Below are 22,947 nucleotides of genomic sequence, written 5' to 3'. Positions count from 1 at the left end.
GTGGCTGTGCCTCCCTAAACACTTCTTGGGTGATTATCCCTTAGTCATCAAGGCTGTTGGGTAACTCAGTGTAACCACAGCTTAGTTTGGATGCCTGGTCATGTCCTGCCACTGAATGGACAGAGGCAGCCCCTGCTTCCTCTGAAGCTCAGAGGCCATGAGCTGCTCTAAAAATATGTGATCTAATGCAAAAGAAGAATGCTCAAATAAATTGGTTAGTCTCTAAGGTGCCACAAGTACTCCTTTTCTTTTTGTGAATACAGACTAACACGGCTGTTACTCTGAAACCTGCAAAAGAAGAGACCATTGTGACACCTCATTATGCAGGGACAAGCAATTGGTGCTTACATGACCTCAAACCAACTCACAGTCAAGGCTTGACTTACGTAGAGTCACCGAGCAGAACTTGTTGTCGACAGCACTTACTGAGTTTCACCTTTGCGGTTCCTTGCTCCTGAGGGCTCCTCAGACCCCAGTCACAAGTTAGAGCAACCTTGGCCATGCTCCTTCACAGGTCTCAAACTTGAGGAGCTACGGGAACTCTTCACTAGGGTGATTCTCCTGTAGCCAGCTAAACTGGCTTTTAGCACAGCAGTAGGCTTGCAGCTCCTGCTTCTTGATCTGGCCTCAAGTGCACTCTGGGCATTCACGATGATTCATATACTCTGTTACAAGACTTGGCACTGACTGCGATGGTAGGAAATGGGGAGACTTCCCAGCATTCGCTGATGTGGGGAACTGTGGGCTGAGAGTTCATCTTATTACAAGCAGGTGACTAAGTTTACCAATGCTTTTCATCTGGTGACAAACCAGCTACTAGCACAGAGTGCAATGGGAAGACAAGTGAGGCCAGCATCAAAGGGAAGACCCAAACAACAGCATGCAAGACTCATCTCCCCCACTGTGGTCAGATGAGAGCAGCTCTGACCTGCCAACAGGAGGTGTCCACCAGAAACCCTGCCACATACCCAATGGCAATGAAGCACAAACTGCAGTAGGTACAGGACTCAACATTTATTTAAAAAACCCAAAGACACAAACAAAACCATGGTGTAATAGTGAGGCTCTGCAACAGCCAGGTAACACCACAGGTACAGCAAGGACTAAGACACTGCAGGACTGACTAAGCTAAGGGCCAGGAGTGCAGACAAGCACTCGCAAGTGACCAGTAAGATCTTGCTTTGCTTCTCTAACTTATACCAGCAACAATGCTTTAGAGCACCAGACAAGATTGTAAATTACATATTTTAAACTCCTGCCCCTACCGCAGAGCTGCACAGGCAGCCAGGAGGGCTTTGATGGCTGTTGTATTTCTCAGAAATCTGTGCTTTAAAGCAACCTCAGCTGTAATGACAACTGGAGGCAGAAGTCTGAGCGTGACATGCTGCACTTACTCTTAGTGAGAAATCCTGTAGAGTTGGCCGCTCTATTTTCTTGCTGCCCTGTATCAGGGCAGAACAGCCATTCCAGCCCAGAAGATATAAGGAATGAACAAATGTCAAACAGCCAGTCTAAGGGGGATTGCCTTTTGCTGAAACTTGGCTTCCACTCCACATCCCCATCCAAAGGGCCAGGACAGGACTAGCTGCGGAGAGACACAGCCCCTCTATGTGCTAGGACAGATTAGGCAATTAGTAGATTATAGTCTGGTGATTGGTTTTCTGCATCTGAATGATCTTGCCAAAGCCACCTCTTCCCACATCATAGTCTGTCCGGTACTCATCTCGCACCTGAGGCAAAGCAACAACACAGAAATTAGCATTCTGCACCTGCCTAGACACAGACATTCTAAGAATCAGCATCCTCTTCCCACTCCATTGGTGGTGGGTTACAAGCCCTTGCAACTCCCTGAAATATCTTGCCAAGGAACCATTATCAAGGTGACTAATGAGAAGATCTCACATTTCTAACGGTGGGATCATCTTTAGCCATAACAAAGCAACAGGGAAGGGCAAAACACTGCTTGATTTTGCTTTGCAGTTCACCTTTATGAATCACCAAGGCTTGAGCCCAAAGCTGGAAACCTGGGCAGAAATGTGGGAAGGAATCTTACCTTTTGATTGGTGGGTACTGTTTGATGATTAGACAAGCCTTACAACCATGCCATCCCCATTATTATCCTGTTTCTCACTCCCCACCTTGAGTCCTGCACCCTTTTGAGAAGACTAGGTTGAGGAGAGAGCAACGTTTCCTTTGGGCCATAGGAAGCTTGGGATCCAAACTTGCAAGTGACATTAAGCACCACGCGCCAACTCTAGTGCTACTATATAATCAGCTCTTCGAACGACTTTGGATTAACTTCAGTTCGTTACTGGGTCCGCCACGCACGTCCGCCTTCGTACTGGATCAGGCAAAGGTAGCAACCCCCAGCCCCAGCCCCAAGGAAGCCAGGCTCAGTGCTGATGCTAGTACTCCCTTTACCTGTCCTCCAGTCTTTCCTCTCCCAAATTGTCGTCCCTCCTTAAACCCTGCATCCCAGTCAGTCCTGATGATCCGGTCATCCAGCCGAGTGCCATTGATAAACCTCATTGCATGCTCAGCATCTGCTCTTGTGTAATATCTGGAATTTGTTATAAGGAAGACTCCAAGTGTTGTTAAGCTGGTGAACCCCAGCTGCTCATGAGCAAAGAGGAGGAGAATGGTATTCACAGCACGGTGGAGTCTGGCCTCCCAAGCCAATAGACACCAGTATTCTTGACAGAGCCAACGGCTCTATTTACAGCCATCTGATTCTAGCTCCCTCCTTGCACAGCAACATGCTGCACCTTTGTACGGTAGTACCAATGCAGAGAAGGAAGTAGCGGGGCATCTCTCACATCAGAAAGAGATGAAGCAAGCAGGACAAGCCTGCCATCAGGTTGCTAAGTGCATTTGTTTTGGGGTCAGGATCTTCTGAATGGTTTTGAGGATTCGAACCTGCACTGGTCCTGTTTCCAGCCTTGCTTATGTAACAGTTTAACAATCCTCTTTATTCTACACTAGAGTCTACAGGGTGAATGGAAAGGGGAGAGGCCTAACCCAAGAGGCTCTGCAAGGATAGCTGCCTGTTAGACTGGGCCAGGAAAGTAGCCTGTGCCTAAGGAGAGCCAGGATCATAAATTCTTCATTAAAGGGCGATTGCCAACAGCTTGTCTTGGCTGGCCCCTCTTTGACAATCTCTGCTGCGATTGCTGCTGCTGCTGCTGCTAAAGAAACTGGGGTTGTAAAACTGATAGTTTATACATCCATGTTTTATTGGTTAAAATCAAGGTAAAGTACAAAAAACCCACACGAGGCTACTGTACTAGCCCAAGGGTCGGCAACCAATGGCATGCGTGCCAAAGACAGCACACAAGCCTATTTTTAATGGCATGCTGCTGCCTGCTGGGTCCCAGCCGCCCGCCCCGCTCAGCCCGCTGCCAAACCCAGGCTGGGACCCTGGCAGGCAGCAGAGTGCCATTAAAAATCCTGCCCGCCCTGGCCCGCTCTTCTCCGCCCTCGCCCCCAGCAGGGGAAGGGTGAAGAAGCTTGGTCCTGCCGGCTGCTGCTGCAGGGCAGGCGAGCTCCCTACCTCTTCCCCCAGCATGCTGGGTTCCCGCCCCTCCTCCTCTCCCTGGATCAGCTGATGGCCCTTGCAAGGGAGGGGGAGAAGTGGAGCCGGGGAGGAGATGGAGAAGAGGTGGGGACGGGGTCTCGGAGAAGGGAGGTGGAATCAGGGCATATCCCCTCCAGCCCCCAGCAGTGAGCCGCTCTGGGCAGGGGGCTGGGAGCACCCCCACACTCACCCTCTGCCCTGACCCCTGCACCCCCCCCCATTCCCAGCCCTCTGCCCTGACCCCTGAACAACCCGAGCCCTGACTCTTGCACCCCCACATTCCCACCCTGAGCACCAAACGGGAGCTCCTGCACCCCTCACACCAAATGGGAGCTGCCCACGTAAGCACTCCACCCCCAAACCTCCTGCCCCAACCCTGAGCCCCCTCCCTCATTCTAGCTCCCGGCCAGATCCTGCACCCTAACCCCCAGCCTGCTCCTTCACCCCCAGCCCTGTGCTCAGTGCACTCCCACCCTTAGCTCAGTGCAGAGAGAGAGGAAGATAATGGGCTAGAACCAGGGAGAAGGCAGGTACCCACTCTATATGCACAGGGCTGGGATGCCAGACTGGTAGCAGGCTGAGAGTGGCTGGCAGCTGGGACCCTGGCTGGCAGGAGCCAGCGGATAGAACCCCAGACAGGCAGTGGGCTGAGTGGCAGCAGGCTGAGTCGCTCAGCCCACTGCCAGTCTGGGGTTCTGGCTGCTGGCTCCTTGCCAGCCGGGGTCCCGGCCGCAGGCCCTGCTCAGCCTGCTGCCAGCCTAGGTGAATGGAACCCCAGGCCGGCAGCGCAAGATCAGCATTTTAATTTAAAATGAAGCTTCTTAAACATTTTGAAAACCTTGTTTACTTTACATACAACAATAGTTTAGTTATATAATACACAGACTTACAGAGACCTTCTAGAAAACATTAAAATGTATCACTGGCACGCGAAACCTTACATTAAAGTGAATAAATGAAGACTCGGCACACCACTTCTGAAAGGTTGCTGACCCCTGTACTAGCCCATTCATCTATAGAAAGAATGGGCTGAGGAAGGTACAGCTAGATGGTCTTAACACCTGGTGAAATTCTCTGGCCTCTGCTATTCAGGAGATCGGATTAGATAAGCACAATGATCCCTTCTGGCCTTAAAATCCATTAAATCAATTTAAGAGATGGAAATAAAGGGACCAAATGGTGTGGAATCCCTGTGACACACACAAAAAATACAAGAGGCTGTCCCATTGTTTTAATTTTCATTGCAAGCACCACAGCAATGTCTATGACTGAGGCAGCGTGGGAGAGAGAAAGTAGACCCTGTAAAGGGAAGGAAACTGGTACTGTGATGTTGAGAGTTCACAACTTTCATGCTTGCCAAACATATCACGCTGCATACCCAGCTCCTCCAGAAAGGCCAGGAACACTCTGTAACATGTTCAAGAGAGATGATAGGATGACGTGATTCAATCAAAGAGCACTGGGAGAAAAACCATTGCAACAGTAAATGACAAAGGATACTCCACAAAGCAGAAGCCACAAGGGGTTTTCTTGACCTTGTCCAGCCCCATGACAATCCTCTTGACATCTCCGCATTTGGAGAAGAGCTCCTGGATCTGCTCCTCAGTGGTGTAAAAGGACAGGTTGCCCACATACAGTGTGGACGAGAACTTCAGGGCCTTCTCCTGTAGGTACCGGCTACCCTGAGAGCACAACAAAGAATAAGTGCAGCCTGAGTGACCTGCTCTTCAGTGGGTGCTTGACCCACAGAGGCTGTGTGACCATTACACGTGCCCATTTGGGGACCCCCACCTTCAACTCCAGCTACTCCTACTCAGAGTTCTGGAGTGCCTGGGTTCAAGATGGCAAAATTGGCAATCACTGAATCAGGCGCAGGAATGTCCGGGCTGCGCCCCACGCACAGCTCCCTGTCCCAGAGACCCCTGCCTCCCTGAAACACCTCCCGCCCCCCGTGCTGTACTTGCCCTGGGCTCCCCGCAGGCTCTGTCCCTGTCCCCCCGCGCTGTGCACCCCCCACCCCTCCCTCAGGCTCTGTCCCTGACCCCCCGCGCTGTGCACCCCCCGCCCCTCCCGCAGGCTCTGCCCCTGCCCCCCCCCCACGCTGTTCACACCCCGCCCCTCCCGGCGCTGTGCACCCCCCGCCCCTCCCGCAGGCTCTGCCCCTGTCCCCCCGCGCTGTGCACCCCCGCCCCTCCCTCAGGCTCTGTCCCTGACCCCCCGCGCTGTGCACCCCCCGCCCCTCCCGCAGGCTCTGCCCCTGCCCCCCCCCCACGCTGTTCACACCCCGCCCCTCCCGGCGCTGTGCACCCCCCGCCCCTCCCGCAGGCTCTGCCCCTGCCCCCCCCCCAGCGCTGTTCACACCCCGCCCCTCCCGGCGCTGTGCACCCCCGCCCCTCCCTCAGGCTCTGTCTCTGTCCCCCCCGCGCTGTGCACCCCCCACCCCTCCCGCAGGCTCTGCCCCTGCCCCCCCCCAGTGCTGTTCACACCCCGCCCCTCCCTCAGGCTCTGTCCCTGTCCCCCCGCGCTGTGCACCCCCGCCCCTCCCTCAGGCTCTGTCCCTGACCCCCCGCGCTGTGCACCCCCCGCCCCTCCCGCAGGCTCTGCCCCTGCCCCCCCCCACGCTGTTCACACCCCGCCCCTCCCGGCGCTGTGCACCCCCGCCCCTCCCTCAGGCTCTGTCCCTGTCCCCCCCGCGCTGTGCACCCCCACGCCTCCCTCAGGCTCTGTCCCTGACCCCCCCCCCCGGCGCTGTGCACCCCCGCCCCTCCCTCAGGCTCTGTCCCTGTCCCCCCCGCGCTGTGCACCCCCACGCCTCCCTCAGGCTCTGTCCCTGACCCCCCCCCCCGGCGCTGTGCACCCCCGCCCCTCCCTCAGGCTCTGTCCCTGTCCCCCCCGCGCTGTGCACCCCCACGCCTCCCTCAGGCTCTGTCCCTGACCCCCCCCCGGCGCTGTGCACCCCCGCCCCTCCCTCAGGCTCTGCCCCCCCCCCCGCGCTGTGCACCCCCCGCCCGTCCCTCAGGCTCTGCCCCCCCCCCGCGCTGTGCACCCCCCGCCCGTCCCTCAGGCTCTGTCCCTGACCCCCCCCGGCGCCGTGCACCCCCGCCCCTCCCTCAGGCTCTGTCCCTGCCCCCCCCCCGTGCTGTGCACCCCCCGCCCCTCCCTCAGGCTCTGCCCCCCCCCCCGGCGCTGTGCACCCCCCGCCCCTCCCTCAGGCTCTGTCCCTGACCCCCCCCGGCGCCGTGCACCCCCGCCCCTCCCTCAGGCTCTGTCCCTGCCCCCCCCCGTGCTGTGCACCCCCCGCCCCTCCCTCAGGCTCTGCCCCCCCCCCGGCGCTGTGCACCCCCCGCCCCTCCCTCAGGCTCTGCCCCCCCCGGCGCTGTGCACCCCCCGCCCCTCCCTCAGGCTCTGCCCCCCCCCGGCGCTGTGCACCCCCCGCCCCTCCCTCAGGCTCTGCCCCCCCCCGGCGCCGTGCACCCCCGCCCCTCCCTCAGGCTCTGTCCCTGCCCCCCCCCGTGCTGTGCACCCCCCGCCCCTCCCTCAGGCTCTGCCCCCCCCCGGCGCTGTGCACCCCCCGCCCCTCCCTCAGGCTCTGCCCCCCCCGGCGCTGTGCACCCCCCGCCCCTCCCTCAGGCTCTGCCCCCCCCGCGCTGTGCACCCCCCGCCCCTCCCTCAGGCTCTGCGCCCCCCCCCGGCGCTGTGCACCCCCCGCCCCTCCCTCAGGCTCTGCCCCCCCCCGGCGCTGTGCACCCCCCGCCCCTCCCTCAGGCTCTGCCCCCCCCCGGCGCTGTGCACCCCCCGCCCCTCCCTCAGGCTCTGCCCCCCCCGCGCTGTGCACCCCCCGCCCCTCCCTCAGGCTCTGCGCCCCCCCCCGGCGCTGTGCACCCCCCGCCCCTCCCTCAGGCTCTGCCCCCCCCCCCGGCGCTGTGCACCCCCCGCCCCTCCCTCAGGCTCTGTCCCTGACCCCCCCCGGCGCTGTGCACCCCCGCCCCTCCCGCAGGCTCTGCCCCCCCCGGCGCTGTGCACCCCCCGCCCCTCCCTCAGGCTCTGCCCCCCCCCGGCGCTGTGCACCCCCCGCCCCTCCCTCAGGCTCTGCCCCCCCCGGCGCTGTGCACCCCCCGCCCCTCCCTCAGGCTCTGCCCCCCCCGCGCTGTGCACCCCCCGCCCCTCCCTCAGGCTCTGCCCCCCCCCGGCGCTGTGCACCCCCCGCCCCTCCCTCAGGCTCTGCCCCCCCCGGCGCTGTGCACCCCCCGCCCCTCCCTCAGGCTCTGCCCCCCCCGGCGCTGTGCACCCCCCGCCCCTCCCTCAGGCTCTGCCCCCCCCGGCGCTGTGCACCCCCCCGCAGGCTCCCTCCCCGCGCCCCTCACTGGGCTCCCCAGTCCCTGTCCCGCCCTGAGGCCGGGCACCGATCGCCTCCGGCCGGCCGGCGCACCCGGAAGTGCTGGTCCCGGTACTGGCTGATCTCGCAGTAGGAGTCGCTGTTGAGGCCGCTCAGCGTGGCGCTCAGCACCCCCGACATCCCGGCCCCGGCTCCCCGGAACCTTCCAGAACCAGCGCGGCTCCGACTGCGGGAGGGGGAAGGGCCGAGAACCCCCATTGGCTTAGCGCCTGCCACTCATCGCGAGGAGGTCGGGCCGACAACCTCATTGGAGAGAGACACGGGGGCGGCCGTCCATCATGCCCTGCAAAGCCAATCAGAGCGCTCGGCTCGGCAGCTCCCGCCAATAAAGGAGAGGCGGGCCTAGCGCCCCGCCCCCGCTGGGAGCTGTAGTGTCCGGGGCCGGCCGCGCGCCAGGCGGGGAACTACAGCTCCCAGCATTCCGCACGCGGCCGGCCGGCCGGGCGGGAAACGGCGCCTGGCCGCGGCGGCGCGAGGCGAGTGTGGCCGCCTCGGCCTGCCCGCGAGGCGCCTGGGCCGCGAGCGGCGACGGAGCCCGGGGGAGGCGCTGCCGCGGGGGCCGCTGCGTTAGGCCCGCAGCGCGGGGCTCTGGGCTGCTCGCCGTCAGGGAGCGCTGCCCGTAGGGCCCGCCGCCGGGCTGGGTGCTGGGGGCAGTGGGGAGAAGCGCCGTGCCCCTGGGCGGGGGGGCACAGCGAGGGGCGGCCTCGAGCAGGGCCGTGCCCGTGGGCGGGGGTGGGGGGGGCAGAGCGAGGGGCGGCCACGAGCAGGGCCGTGCCCCTGGGCGGGGGGGCACAGCGAGGGGCGGCCTCGAGCAGGGCCGTGCCCATGGGCGGGGGTGGGGGGGGCAGAGCGAGGGGCGGCCACGAGCAGGGCCGTGGGCGGGGGTGGGGGGGGCAGAGCGGTGGGCGGGGGTGGGGGGGGCAGAGCGAGGGGCGGCCACGAGCAGGGCCGTGCCCGTGGGCGGGGGTGGGGGGGGCAGAGCGAGGGGCGGCCACGAGCAGGGCCGTGCCCGTGGGCGGGGGTGGGGGGGGCAGAGCGAGGGGCGGCCACGAGCAGGGCCGTGGGGGGGCAGAGCGAGGGGCGGCCACGAGCAGGGCCGTGGGCGGGGGTGGGGGGGGCAGAGCGAGGGGCGGCCACGAGCAGGGCCGTGGGCGGGGGTGGGGGGGGCAGAGCGAGGGGCGGCCACGAGCAGGGCCGTGGGGGGGGCAGAGCGAGGGGCGGCCACGAGCAGGGCCGTGCCCGTGGGCGGGGGTGGGGGTGGGGCAGAGCGAGGGGCGGCCTCGAGCAGGGCCGTGCCCGTGGGCTGGGGGGAGTGGGGCAGAGCGAGGGGCGGCCACGAGCAGGGCCGTGCCCCGGGGTGGGGGTGGGGCAGAGCGAGGGGTGGCCACGAGCAGGGCCGTGCCCCTGGGCTGGGGGGAGTGGGGCAGAGCGTGGGGTGGCCACGAGCAGGGCTGTGCCCCTGGCCGGGGGGGAGTGGGGCAGAGCGAGGGGCGGCCACGAGCAGGGCCGTGCCCCTGGGCTGGGGGGAGTGGGGCAGAGCGAGGGGCGGCCACGAGCAGGGCTGTGCCCTGGGGTGGGGGTGGGGCAGAGCGAGGGGCGGCCTCGAGCAGGGCCGTGCCCGTGGGCGGGGGTGGGGGGGGCAGAGCGAGGGGCGGCCACGAGCATGGCCGTGCCCCGGGGTGGGGGTGGGGCAGAGCGAGGGGCGGCCTCCAGCAGGGCCGTGGGCGGGGGTGGGGGGGGCAGAGCGAGGGGCGGCCACGAGCATGGCCGTGCCCCTGGCCGGGGGGGAGTGGGGCAGAGCGAGGGGCGGCCACGAGCAGGGCCGTGCCCCTGGGCGGGGGTGGGGGTGGGGCAGAGCGAGGGGCGGCCTCGAGCAGGGCCGTGCCCCGGGGTGGGGGTGGGGCAGAGCGAGGGGCGGCCTCGAGCAGGGCCGTGCCCGTGGGTGGTTGGGGCAGAGCAAGGGGCGGCCACGAGCAGGGCCGTGCCCCTGGCCGGGGGGGGAGCAGAGCGAGGGGCGGCCACAAGAAGCACCACACATCCAGGTACGGGGGGGACCACAACAGGAGATGCATCGTGCCCCTGGGCAGGGTGTCAAGGGACAGAGCTGAGTGGAGGGAGAGGCCAGGAGAAGCACCAGGGTGTGTTCCCAGGATGCTCTTTGTTTTCCCTTGGTGTTGTATGTCAGACATGCTGGCGGCAGGGGGGCAGTCTCGCTGTCCATGATCAGCCCAGCTGTGTGCCAGGACAGTCGCCTTCCCCCTGGGCTGGGACAAGCACTGTGGTACAATAAATGCATTAATGTGATCCCTACCACCCCATTGTTCCCTGGCCTGGCTGAAGAGCTGCTGGCTAGACCCATCTCCAGATTCCCTTTGGCTCTGTTTAAAGAAAGAGTGCACAATGGTCCATAAGCTACTTAAGTGTCCCTCTAAATGCAAGAACTAAGAATTACACAGAGCTTTGATTACTTGTGTAATATTTCATCTGTGGTCTGTGCATACCTGTCAACCTTGTGAGTCCCAGATGTTACTCCTGGGGGGAATTCTGTGCCAAACAACAACAGAAATTTTGTGAACACAATATTTTCAAATTCTGCATATTTTATTTGTTAAAATAACACAATGTAATCACATCAGTTTCAATTATTTTTGGTGATAAATTTCAAAGTACCTGTCAACAAGTATGTCTGTAACAATACAGACAACAAAAAAGATTCAGGAAATGTTTTTTGACAAATGGATTCTTTATTAGGCATATTAATACAGAACTCTGAGTAAATAAATCATTTAAACTACAATATAGAGCCATATTTCCCGCACCACTCAGCAGCAGTGCAAAGGTTTGGGGGAGTCAGGAGTAACAAAGGAGCTGAGAGAGAGAGAAGTAATTGCTGGGAAGGAGCCTGGGTGTGAACTTGTAGGGCTGTTGGGTATGGGTGGGAAAAGTATGGAAGATTTGGTGGCGGGGCTGGGAGGGATTGTTAGGGATCTTCCCCCATGCAGACCCTGGCTGACCCCTAGCCTCTCCCATTAAATCAGGCACATCTGTCCCTGCACCCCCATGTGTCCTTGCACCACCTGTCGATGTGTCCTTCCAGCCCCACTCAGACACCAATTCCCCCCATCCCCATGTGGCCCTGCACCTCCACTCCCACTCAGCCTCTCTCCCGGGCTGTCCTCCCCACTAGCCCTTATGAGACCCTGTTTATGACGCCCCCCACCCCTGGCAGGCCCATCCTGTTTGTCTCCCCATATTCCCCAGTATCTTGACCTGGCCTGACAGGCATTGTGAAGAAGGCAGGTTCTTTCTCTTCCCTAGCTGGTTGGGAGCTGCTGCTCTGTTCTGGTGCCATAGCACCCTCTGTTGGGCAAAAAGCAGAACTGCAGGAACTTTTCGGCAGAAGCTTTTTTCTGTGCAAAAAATTAAAAATATGGGTGGCTCATTTAATTATGCATGTACAGTGGCGTAGAATTCCCGCAAGAGTAAGATATGAGACAAGAATTAAAAATGGGAGAGTCAAAAATAGCCAATCAGAAATGTGGCAGAGCATTTAACATAAATCACAATTTCTGTAACTTTGTTCCTGAATTAGAATTTTTGCAGTAAATCACTTGTGGTAATGGAAGTGAGGAAATAGCAAGTAGATGTTTGGGTAATGGTAAAAATGTGTCTAAAGGGATGCTGCGTCTATTGAAGTCAATGGTAAAATACCCTTGACTTCAGTGGGAGTGAGATCAGGCTTATAATAAGGAATAGATGAGAGGTATAGGCCTGTGTAGTAGAAAAGTTGCATATATGGCTTTTAAAATAATTTTGTGTGTGTATGTTAAAGGACTTGATTCAACGCTTTAGAAATGAAGGGGGAATCTCACTTACTGGAAATTAAAGGTACAAATCAATAATCTTTGAAAAACTAAACTTTTAGTCCATAATTGTGTAAATAATTCAGTGCTACACATACATATTTTGTGTATCATGAGGGAAGCCATAGGGAATAAGAGCCTCATTCCCAGGTTTTTCTAATTATAGTCAGGAAAATCTGACTCTTCCTGGTGATAAGCTTTGTCTTGGAGCCTGAATGTCAGGGAAGGCTTGATTAGTAAGAGCTAGATGCACTGTGGAAGGACGGTTTTCTTAGGCAGCTAGGGAGAATAACATTTCTGGCCCTGAATAAATGCTTGAGATTAGTTTAGTGTGGGCTGTAAAGGTTTTGTCTAGCCCCATGCCCAGTAAAGTGAGCACACAAGTACAGAGGAGAAACAGGGAAGGAAATATCAAGCATGCTGTCCAATTTGCAGTCCATAATAGCCACTTGATGACTGTCTTCAGCCGAAGAAAAACAAATCACATTATATAACTTGCAAACAAAGAATGTGTGATTAGGCTTGATGTGCTAGAAGAACTGTTCACAGTCAAAGAAATTTTGGAGGCAGGCTGGAGTTTTATTAGAAAAAATATAATAAATATATATAGTCAGCTTTCTGTGAAACCCCACAAAATGGCCTTGCATGGTGCTGAAGAAGCCCTCCCCTTTCAGTTAGGACATTTCAACAAAACTTGTTTTGCTTTTTCCAGAAGTTGTTTTTGGTGACTTTATAGGTTAAATTTATTATCTATTATAATATATTTTTTATTTATTATTATTATTTATTAGTATTTAGTTGGGTAAAAACAAATATCTGTAGTGAATAAAAAATGTTCCTGCCCTGCATCTGACTGAAGGTTGTTCTCAGCAAGGCAGAGGTATCTTATTTTCCTTGTACTGTGCTTAGCTAATCAGTGCTCGAAAAGCAACTGGCTAGTGGGTAAAATAACACTTGAATAATTACAGAACTAGAGACAAGGGAGACATTGAGAGGTTTTTGTTTCTCAAACCTGTACATGGAGAAGTTTTTACATTATGATGAACACCACATATTGAAAAGGGAGTGAGGGCCTTCCATTGATTGGAAACCCAGTAAAGTGATCTAATTCTCTCTATATTCAGTGACTGGTTAATACAGCAGCTAATTGAGTTTGTCAGTTTTCCTTTTAAACCAGGGGAGGAATTTAGAGACCCAGAATAGCAGTTTTATTTGTTTTTTTTTTTAAATCATATGCTTCATAACAGATTATATGGGAGTTTCAGGATTCTAGGTTCAGTCTATCATAAGAATTGTGACATTCCTTTCAGCCTTCTTAATAAAAGCACTGGCTTTAACTCACTCACAGTAAAGTTACTGAATGCAGGTTTCGTGCAACATTGTACTGTTAGAGAGTGCCAAAGGGTAAAAGTCGTTTAGAATGGAAACAAAAGACATTGTCAGGAAAGAGATATTTTTTTAGCAAATTAAATGTTGGGCCAAAAGTTGCTCTCGTTGCCTGGATTCAACTCCATGTAAGTCAACAGATTTAATTGATGCAGCTCACCAGAATTTAGCCTCATTGCTTACGTAAAAACTTCCTTTAGGTTTCAGAATTATTTCTTATGAGCTGTTTTATTTATCTTCCCTCAGGCTCTGCCTTCGCTGTGTGTTTATTTAGTAGACAGAAGGATATGGAGAAAATGTAAACTGATGTTTTCTCTTGTTCAGACATTCACAAATGATGTGCTGCTCTTAATCTTTGTGTGAAGTTCACTGCATTGCTGTCTTTTGTTTGTCTTTCTTTCAGTGCTGATTCAAGAGCTGGTGAAAAAAGACACCTCATCAAATGTAACTGAGATCATTGACAAACTGTTCAGTGAGATAGAATGTGTGGATAACGAGGCTGGGAATGAGATTCATGAGGTTCAGGTAGAAGGCTGGAAATAATTGCTGAGAACACTGGGTGTTTAAAAACAATCTAATCTTGTGGCTGAGGTAAAGGTGAACAGCTCTGTGTTGGCAAAAAGAAAAGGAGGACTTGTGGCACCTTAGAGACTAACCAATTTATTAGAGCATAAGCTTTCGTGAGCTACAGCTCACTTCTTCAGATGCATATCGTGGCATCTGAAGAAGTGAGCTGTAGCTCACGAAAGCTTATGCTCTAATAAATTGGTTAGTCTCTAAGGTGCCACAAGTCCTCCTTTTCTTTTTGCGAATACAGACTAACACGGCTGTTACTCTGAGCTCTGTGTTGGCCATGTAACACAATTTGAATGCCTATTGGCCAGTGCAGATAATGAGTACAGCTGGTTCTGACACTTCCTTAGAATATGTTCTATTCACATTTTTATAAAAGTATGGAGCATACAGTATAACATTTCTTTTTTATATCTCCTTCAGCACATTTGAAGAAAGTCAAGATATTTCTGACACATTAATATAAAACATGAGGCATATTAAAGTAATAACTTCTTAAATAAAGGAGTACTTGTGGCACCTTAGAGACTAACTAATTTATTTGAGCATGAGCTTTCGTGAGCTACAGCTCACTTCTTAAATGTTCTGTAACAAAATATCCAGGGGCCATATTAGCAACTGGCAGGAGATGTTTATTATATAGTATGGTAGGGTTCCAGCAACTCCTCAGACCAGATTAATTTCCTTTCATTTGGAAAGAGAATGCCATATACTTAGTTCTAACATTACTGACATATAACATTCCTTCGTAAATTTTCTTTATACTGAGCGGGCTGCAAACTGCACTGAGCATTATATTTTTGTTCTTGGGCAAGCTTATGCTTTTTTGTGTGTATTAAATAATAGAGACAAATCCCTTACCAAACTGTATGAGAGTAGACACAATGGATTGTAATTGCTTTTTAAAGAGATGAGTCTATTGTGTTAATGAGTATTTCAAGAGTGTTTAAAGTATGGATTATGTAAATGTGTTTTGAGGACTTTAAAAATGTATTGACAGGGCCTACTACAATAGGGTATCATGTAAATATGTGAGTTTGGCCTAGCCCTCCCTGCCGATTTTCCCCCCTCTGCACCTTTTAGCCCGAGTGAACAGCAGAGAGCACAAATGTGTTTCCGACTGAGGGCAGAGTAAGGCTAGCTTCAGCAGATACTACTGAGCTTGTTCAGAATCATGCATGCTCAATATATGGTACCAGGTCCATTTAAAACAAGTGACTTTTTGCTTGTTTTGGGGCAGTTGGGTTGGCATTTTTATGCAGTCACGCCCCACAGGTTTTTCTGCTTGTCTTGTGACTGCTTCTGCTTTTTTTTCTTTTTTTTAACTATGCTCCCCCCCTCCGTGGATGTTTTTTGACACAAACTCTGCCCAGCATCATGGCATCCTGACACAAACCCTGCCCAGCATAATGACGCAACCCCCACCATCCACTTATATTTTTTGGCTTGTTTTTGGGTGGTATTCTGGCGAGTGCTTTGTGTATACAGGCATGGCTGTGCTTGTGTGCAGCTTACAAGGAACATTGTTGACGTGTGAATGAGATATTATGAAAGTCCTGAGCGCATAACAACTGGGGCCTGTTACAGTGGAAATCTTTTGGAGGTTCAGCACCTTAGATCAGTAGTATATACATAAGGGGACATGCAAGGGTCTTGACTGTTTCCAGCCTCAGCCCTGTTCCCCTTCTGAAAATGCTACTTTTGCCTTTTCAGTTTGGACTCACTCTTATGAGAGCTACCTATTGTTAATTAAACATTTACTTTAGAAATTTGATGTGAAACCAAATATTTCCTACTATTGATTTGTATTGATTCATAGATGAATAACTTTTAAGGCTAGAAGGAACCATTCTGACCATTTACTCTGACCTCCTGCACAACAAATTGCATCCTGTGATTTCTGTATCAAGCTCATAACTTCTGGCTGAGCTAGAGAGTATATCTTTTAGAAAGACATCACTCTTGATTTTAAAGACATCAAGTGATGGAAAATATACCATGTCCCTTGGTATGTTGTTCCAATGGCTAATTACCCTTACTTAAAAATATGTGCCATATTTCCAGTCTGAATTTGTATAGGTTCAACTTCCAGCTGTTGGATCTTTTGCTAGAGTAAAGAGCCCCTACTGTCAGAAGTCTTCTCCCTGTGTCAGAATTTATTCACCATAATCAAGTCACCTCTTAACTTTCTTTTTGATCAACTAAGTAGATTGAGCTACTTAGGTCTGTCACTGTGAGAAGATTTTTAGACCTGAAGCCATTCTTACAGCTTTTTTCTGAACCTGTTCCAATTTTTCAACATCTGTTGGGAACTTTGCATGTTTTGAATATCCTTATTAGACTTTGAAAGACATTAATAAGTCAGTTGTATCTTAATGGCAATGAATATGCTATTGCACAAGGTTTGTGTGTGTGAGATCATTTCATCCCAGATGGATGGAGTAAACCGAATCAAATGTTGACAAGTTCAGGAATGGGCTTGTTGTAAATGAGTGTAAGGATAATTGAGTAAAGTTATAGATGAAGTGGATCTGTTCAGGAAGATGCTTTAATGACACAAAACAAAGGATTTAAAATGTTTCTGAAATCTTGCATTTCACATACAGAATTCCCTACTGTGCACAATTTCAAATTATGGCTGAAGACACTGATGGCCAATGTGGGTATGTGTTGATGGGTGCTATTGTCATCAGTCTAATTAGATATTTTCAATTTTCAGAGTAGCATCCGTGTTAGTCTGTATCCACAAAAAGAAAAGGAGGACTTTTGGCACCTTAGAGACTAACAAATTTATTTGAGCATAAGCTTTCGTGAGCTACAGCTTTTCAATTGCAAGTCATGTCATTCTTTGATTTACACAGACATATAGATATTTACCTATATATGGTTCTGTTACATCAAGAAGTTCAAATATGATCCAAATCAAGACAAAAAGGCAAATTCTAATGAAATTTTTTCTATCCTCCTAGATTGAAGAAAGTGCAATAAGCCTATGGAATTGGGCTGTGACTAACCGAGTAGATTCAGTCATCAATGATGAGCAAAGAGCGAAATGTATGTATGTGTTTTGTGTCCTAGATTAAAGTTCTTTTATATTGTAAAAGAAAAGCTCTTATGGTACTATTATTTTATTTAACATTTGTGTGTAGTGCCATAGGGTTGTGTGTATCTTTGCAGATAAAATGAAGGCAGAGAGTACTTTGCAGCTGCTTTGTGTAACCAACTAAGGAAGGATCACTCGAGAGCAAGGATGATCCTCTGGTGACACAGTCAGTGTAGGAGCTGTGATTTTGCTCCCCTTTCCTGCTGCCTGTTGCAGTGAAAAGGGCTAAGACCGGAGGAAAGGAGCTATGTCTGGACTCATCTGCGCTTCACTAATCCTTGGCTATGTTTTCAGTCCATACATTTTTGGAAATAAACTGAACTGATATAAGTGTCTGGGCTGTGCGGGGCTGCACTGATAGAAGATGATATAGACCTCTTGAGCTCTGTGCAGCTCAAATGCTTGTATCTTTCACCAACAGAATTTGGTTTAATAAAAGATATTACCTCACCCATATTGTATCTCTAATAAACCAGTTTAGTTAAATTGGTACAAAACTGTGTGTAGACAAACCCTAAGGATTCTGCAGACCTAAGGTTGATCTAACCTGGTGCAAGGCAAGTGGCCCTGCACAATGGGAGCATCATGATTGGTGGAGTGCAAAAGTGAGCTTTAAAGCCACCTTTGTATCTGCACCTTGACCTGCTCTCTCTGCAAATCTGCAGGACCCCAGTATCTGGTCCATAGTTTTTGCTGTAAGGGGCTCACAGTCTAAGTTATGACAGGTTTCAGAGTAACAGCCGTGTTAGTCTGTATTCACAAAAAGAAAAGGAGTACTTGTGGCACCTTAGAGACTAACCAATTTATTAGAGCATAAGCTTTCGTGAGCTACAGCTCACTTCCTCAGATGCATATCGTGGAAACTGCAGCAGGCTTTATATATACACAGAGAATATGAAACAATACCTCCTCCCACCCCACTGTCCTGCTGGTAATAGCTTATCTAAAGTGATCATCAGGTGGGCCATTTCCAGCACAAATCCAGGTTTTCTCACCCTCCACCCCCCCACACAAATTCACTCTCCTGCTGGTGATAGCCCATCCAAAGAATCACCTGATCAACATCCTCTACAGCAAACAGGGAAAGATTAAGAATGAGCTCTCAAAAATGGATACTCTCATAAAAAAACAACCTTCCACACAAGCTTCCTCGTGGCTGGATTTTACTAAAACTAGACAAGCCATTTACAACGCACACTTTGCTTCTCTACAAAAGAAAAAGGACACTAAACTTTCTAAACTACTACATGCTACAAGGGGCCACAGCAATGGTTCCCTCAACCCACCTAGCAATATTGTTAACCTATCCAACTATACTCTCAGCCCAGCAGAAGCAGCTGTTCTATCTCGGGGCCTCTCCTTCTGCCCCTCCACCCCCACGAACATGATACAGTTCTGTGGTGACCTAGAATCCTATTTTTGACGTCTCCGACTCAAGGAATATTTCCAAAATACCTCTGAACAGCATACTAATCCACAGAGGTCTCCCTACCAACACTACAGAAAGAGGGATTCTAGATGGACTCCTCCTGAAGGTCGAAACAGCAGACTGGACTTCTACATAGAGTGCTTCCGCCGACGTGCACGGGCTGAAATTGTGGAAAAGCAGCATCACTTGCCCCATAACCTCAGCCATGCGGAACGCAATGCCATCCACAGCCTCAGAAACAACTCTGACATCATAATCAAAAAGGCTGACAAAGGAGGTGCTGTCGTCATCATGAATAGGTCGGAATATGAACAAGAGGCTGCTCGGCAGCTCTCCAATACGAGTTTCTACAAGCCATTATCCTTGCAACAAAGCCCGTTGCCAATTGTGCCCACATATCTATTCAGGGGACACCATCACAGGGCCTAATAACATCAGCCACACTATCAGAGGCTCGTTCACCTGCACATCCACCAATGTGATATATGCCATCATGTGCCAGCAATGCCCCTCTGCCATATACATTGGTCAAACTGGACAGTCTCTACGTAAAAGAATAAATGGACACAAATCAGATGTCAAGAATTATAACATTCATAAACCAGTCGGAGAACACTTCAATCTCTCTGGTCACGCAATCACAGACATGAAGGTCGCTATCTTAAAACAAAAAAACTTCAAATCCAGACTCCAGTGAGAAACTGCTGAATTGGAATTCATTTGCAAATTGGATACTATTAATTTAGGCTTAAATAGAGACTGGGAGTGGCTAAGTCATTATGCAAGGTAGCCTGTTTCCTCTTGTTTTTTCCTACCCCCCCCCCCCAGATGTTCTGGTTTAACTTGGATTTTAACTTGAAGAGTGGTCAGTTTGGATGAGCTATTACCAGCAGGAGAGTGAGTTTGTGTGTGTATGGGGGTGGGGGGGGATGTGAGAAAACCTGGATTTGTGCAGGAAATAGCCCAACTTGATTGTCATGCACATTGTGTAAAGAGTTGTCACTTTGGATGGGCTATCACCAGCAGGAGAGTGAATTTGTGTGGGGGGGTGGAGGGTGAGAAAACCTGGATTTGTGCTGGAAATGGCCCACCTGATGATCACTTTAGATAAGCTATTACCAGCAGGACAGTGGGGTGGGAGGAGGTATTGTTTCATATTCTCTGTGTATATATAAAGCCTGCTGCAGTTTCCACGATATGCATCTGAGGAAGTGAGCTGTAGCTCACGAAAGCTTATGCTCTAATAAATTGGTTAGTCTCTAAGTCTAAGTTATATACATAATGCAGGGAGAGATGATATTAGGCAAAGGGGAAGGAGGGAGGCTTACTAGTTCTAGGGCACAATCTCATCAGCTCTCATATCATAGTTAAAGGTGACCTGCAAAGGATATTTAAAAAAATTGGGGTTGTGTTCTTTTTTTACTTTCTGATGTATGAAGAAGAACTGGAAGATTTGTTCTGTTAGCTTTTAACTTTTGAAATATAAAGAACATCAATCTTGTCTCTCTTGGTTTTGCCAGAGGATATTTTGGTGTTCTTTGAATGATTGCACAAATGTATTCATTTTTGGTGTTTGTGCGCTCAGCACACAGCCTTCAGAAACTTTTTTGCTCAGCAATACCCATTGGGCAGCTCAAACTCAGTTCCTTCTTACTGCCCACAAAGGTCGTTGAAACTCTATTCTATATCAAAACAATTCTTCTCTTAGCCTTTTTGTACCATAGTGTCTGTGTATATATAGATAGTCTAGTTTTAAGTGTTGTTAGGATAGTTAGTAAATTTTAGTTCTGTTTGGGGGGGAAAATGACTTTTTTTTGGACTTGTTTCCCCATTTGTGGTTTTTCTATTTCTAGCATGGAGGTGCAGTATGCCCTGATTACTGGGTTTCCAGGTGTGTGCTTCTTCCTTCAGGCCTGTGCCAGTGAGCAACCCACACAATAGCTGCTTGAAGTGCTTGGGAGAGGCACACATAAACTACCGATTCCAGATTTGCAGAGAGTTCAAGCCTAGCATAAAGAGGCTAGGCTGAAATTCTTGCTGATGGGGTGGCGCTTAGGCCACTGTCAGAGTTGTGCTGGTCTGACTTGGTGCTGAGTGCTGCGGCTTTAGTAAGAAGCTCACTTCCAGCATTAGCAGAATCCTGGTATCATTCTCCCTCGCCTGTACTGAGGAAAAAGTACAAGGCTTCCAGACAGGCATCTGCCAAGAGAAGATCTCCACCAGCTTAGGCTGCTAAGAAATTTGAGAAGGAGTCGAGTAGAGTGCACCTGAGATCTAAGCACTCTTCCTCCAAATCTGCTTAAATCATCACAGTTGGCCTCAGTGCTGCAAGGGGCACTGTTGAGCCTGGTGTTGGAAGAGGCAACGTCAACTTCTTTGGCACTGCAACAAGAGATCAGTTCAGTGCTGACTACTTTGGAGGCGTCTGTGGTGGCAAGAAACCTGCCTTGTCTTTCACTGCTGGCATCTTCATCCTTGCAAGAGTCTGTCTTTCACTGCTGCTAGTGATTCCACCTTGGGTGCCATCCAAGGGAAAGCCTGCTGTGATGGCTTCACTCTGCCCATTGTCTGTCTCCTGGTACTGGTCCCAGGCACCAACTGGATCAGCTCCACCATAGTTAGAGGAAGGGAATCTTCCTTGCTGGACTCGAAGGTGGGGGTCATATGTATCTCAACCCTGAAGCAGGAACCAATGGTCTCCACACAGTTCCTCTCTTCCCATTTACCACTTTGACTCTTCAATGGCACCTCCCATGGGAATGTGGCCAGGTCAGTGGCCATTTTGGAACACTTGGGGTTTTCCCCGAAGTCCAGATCATCTCCACATCTTGCATACTCAGTGCCCATGTCTAGAAGGACTGACTCTATGCACCGAATGGCTCCATCCCCAGAGTCTGGTATCGGGGATCAAGAGGAGGTTTCAGAGCCAGAACAATAGCCAGAGGAGGAGATTCTACCTCCTCTCCAGATGATGAGGCCATACTGTCTGGCAAAACTTCACCTCCTTCTGATGATTTTAAAGTTTATCAGGAGTCGCTAAAGAGAGTGGATGCAGATTTTAGTTTACAGGTCAGAGGTCAGTGAATCTTCACATCACCTGGTTGATGCTTTATCATTGGTGGGTCCCTCCAGGATAGCTCTGTCTATTCATGAGGCAATACTAGAGATTATAAAGGCTCTATGGCAGATTCCATCTTCACTGCCTCCCACCGCAGAAAGGGCAGAAAGAAAATATTAAGTGCCCTTCCAAGGTTTTGAGTACCCTATACTGGGCTTATTAGTCCTGACAGCAGCTAATGAGAGAGAGCATTAAGGGAACTAGCCTGCCACCCCCAAATCTAAGAATGCTAAAAAGATGGACTTATTAAGCAAAAATATATATTCAGCGGGGTTTGCAGCTGCGTGTTGCTAACCAACAGGTGCTGCTGGGGCGGTACGATTTTTAATTTGTAGGTCTCCATGGAAAAGTTCAGAGAATTGCTTCTGGAGAACACTAGACAGGAGTTCTCTTCCCTAGTCAGTAGGGGCAGACTAGTCACGAGGACATCACTGTAGGCAGGACTAGATTCAGCATCTAGAACCATGGCTTTGGCAGTGGCCATGCATAGATCATCCTGGCTGCAGTCTTCTGGTCTTCCCCTGAAGTACAGAGCACTATCCAGGACTTGCCATTCAAGGACCTGATGGACAGCAAGCTCCATGGACATAAGGACTCTAGAGCCACCCTGAAGTCCATAGGTTTGTACATGTCTGCTCTGGCCAGGAAGCAGTATCGGCCACAGCAGCTGCACCTATTTTCTGCTCTTCCTCTTTGGGGAAACCTATCAAAAAAGAGATCAAGATGTTATGGGCATAGGCCTTTCCTTCCTGCTGCTTTAGCTCTGGCTCTGGGCAAGGAACTGCAAAACAGCCATTTTGATGGGCCAGTCAGGGTCAGCCTATCAGTCTCTGTGTCTTCAGTCCTGAACCTCCTCACCATTGCAAACTGTCTGTCCCTCTCCCACAGTGCTTGGTTTAGGATTACTTTGGATCAGACGGTCTGGAGCAGGTAGAAATGGGACATATTCTCCAGTTTGCTTGTACTCGTCTGTCCCACCACAACTCCCCTTCCCTCTTCCGGGACCATTCTCATGAGAAACTCCTTGTCCAGGAAGTTCAGTCACTCCTTTGGTAGCCATAGAGGAGGTTCCATGTGATCTCAGAAGGAATATTTCCTAATTCCAAGGGCATAGGGTTGGCAGGTGAGGTGGGGAGTCTATGACTAATTTAAGATGTGTGTCAACTAATCAAATTCTTTAAAAGTATAAATTTTTGCATTGACACCCTAGCTTCTGTTATCCCTTCCCAGGATGCTGCCCTTAACATAAAAGATGCCTACTTCCATGTGGCAATGAATTAAGCTTACAGGAAGTATCTCAGTTTTCTGATAAATCAAAATAATTACCAGTTTAATGTACTACGTTTTGGCCTGTCAGCAGCTTTCAGGGTCTTTACAAAGGTCACAACAGTAGTACCTGCATTCCTTTGAAGATCAGGAGTGCAGGTTTATCTCTTCCTAGATGACTGGCTTGTCAAGGGCTGGTCCAAACAGCAAAGGCAGAGCAGTGTTCCTCTAATCCAATC

General features: G+C 51.5%; 2 protein-coding genes across 4 annotated transcripts in view; one reads left to right on the top strand and one right to left on the bottom strand.

Moving 5' to 3' along the window:
* Window positions 1-999: 999 nt before the first annotated feature.
* On the bottom strand, window positions 1,000-8,155 carry LOC140916783 (nuclear cap-binding protein subunit 2). The gene is made up of 4 exons (XM_073358620.1): window positions 8,004-8,155; window positions 5,075-5,256; window positions 2,422-2,560; window positions 1,000-1,730 (listed from the first exon to the last, which is right to left on the bottom strand). Exons 1-4 carry the CDS (start codon window positions 8,088-8,090, stop codon window positions 1,632-1,634), a joined length of 507 nt encoding a protein of 168 aa, XP_073214721.1. The 5' UTR covers window positions 8,091-8,155; the 3' UTR covers window positions 1,000-1,631.
* Window positions 8,156-10,015: 1,860 nt separating this feature from the next.
* TEX11 (testis expressed 11) overlaps window positions 10,016-22,947 on the top strand; it is a 147,867-nt gene continuing 134,935 nt past the window's right edge. For 2 of the 3 annotated variants that reach the window (XM_073358619.1, XM_073358617.1), the window contains exons 1-3: window positions 10,911-11,858; window positions 13,623-13,744; window positions 16,762-16,846. In XM_073358619.1, the coding sequence (XP_073214720.1) occupies window positions 11,825-11,858; window positions 13,623-13,744; window positions 16,762-16,846 (241 nt within the window). In that variant the 5' untranslated portion in view covers window positions 10,911-11,824. Of the gene's footprint in view, window positions 10,252-10,910; window positions 11,859-13,622; window positions 13,745-16,761; window positions 16,847-22,947 lie in introns of those variants that run through there. The other variant, XM_073358618.1, reaches the window with a different exon arrangement.

Source organism: Lepidochelys kempii, chromosome 9, assembly GCF_965140265.1.
Source record: "Lepidochelys kempii isolate rLepKem1 chromosome 9, rLepKem1.hap2, whole genome shotgun sequence".
Classification (NCBI taxonomy): domain Eukaryota; kingdom Metazoa; phylum Chordata; order Testudines; family Cheloniidae; genus Lepidochelys; species Lepidochelys kempii.
This window is presented reverse-complemented; position numbering and strand designations above follow the sequence as displayed.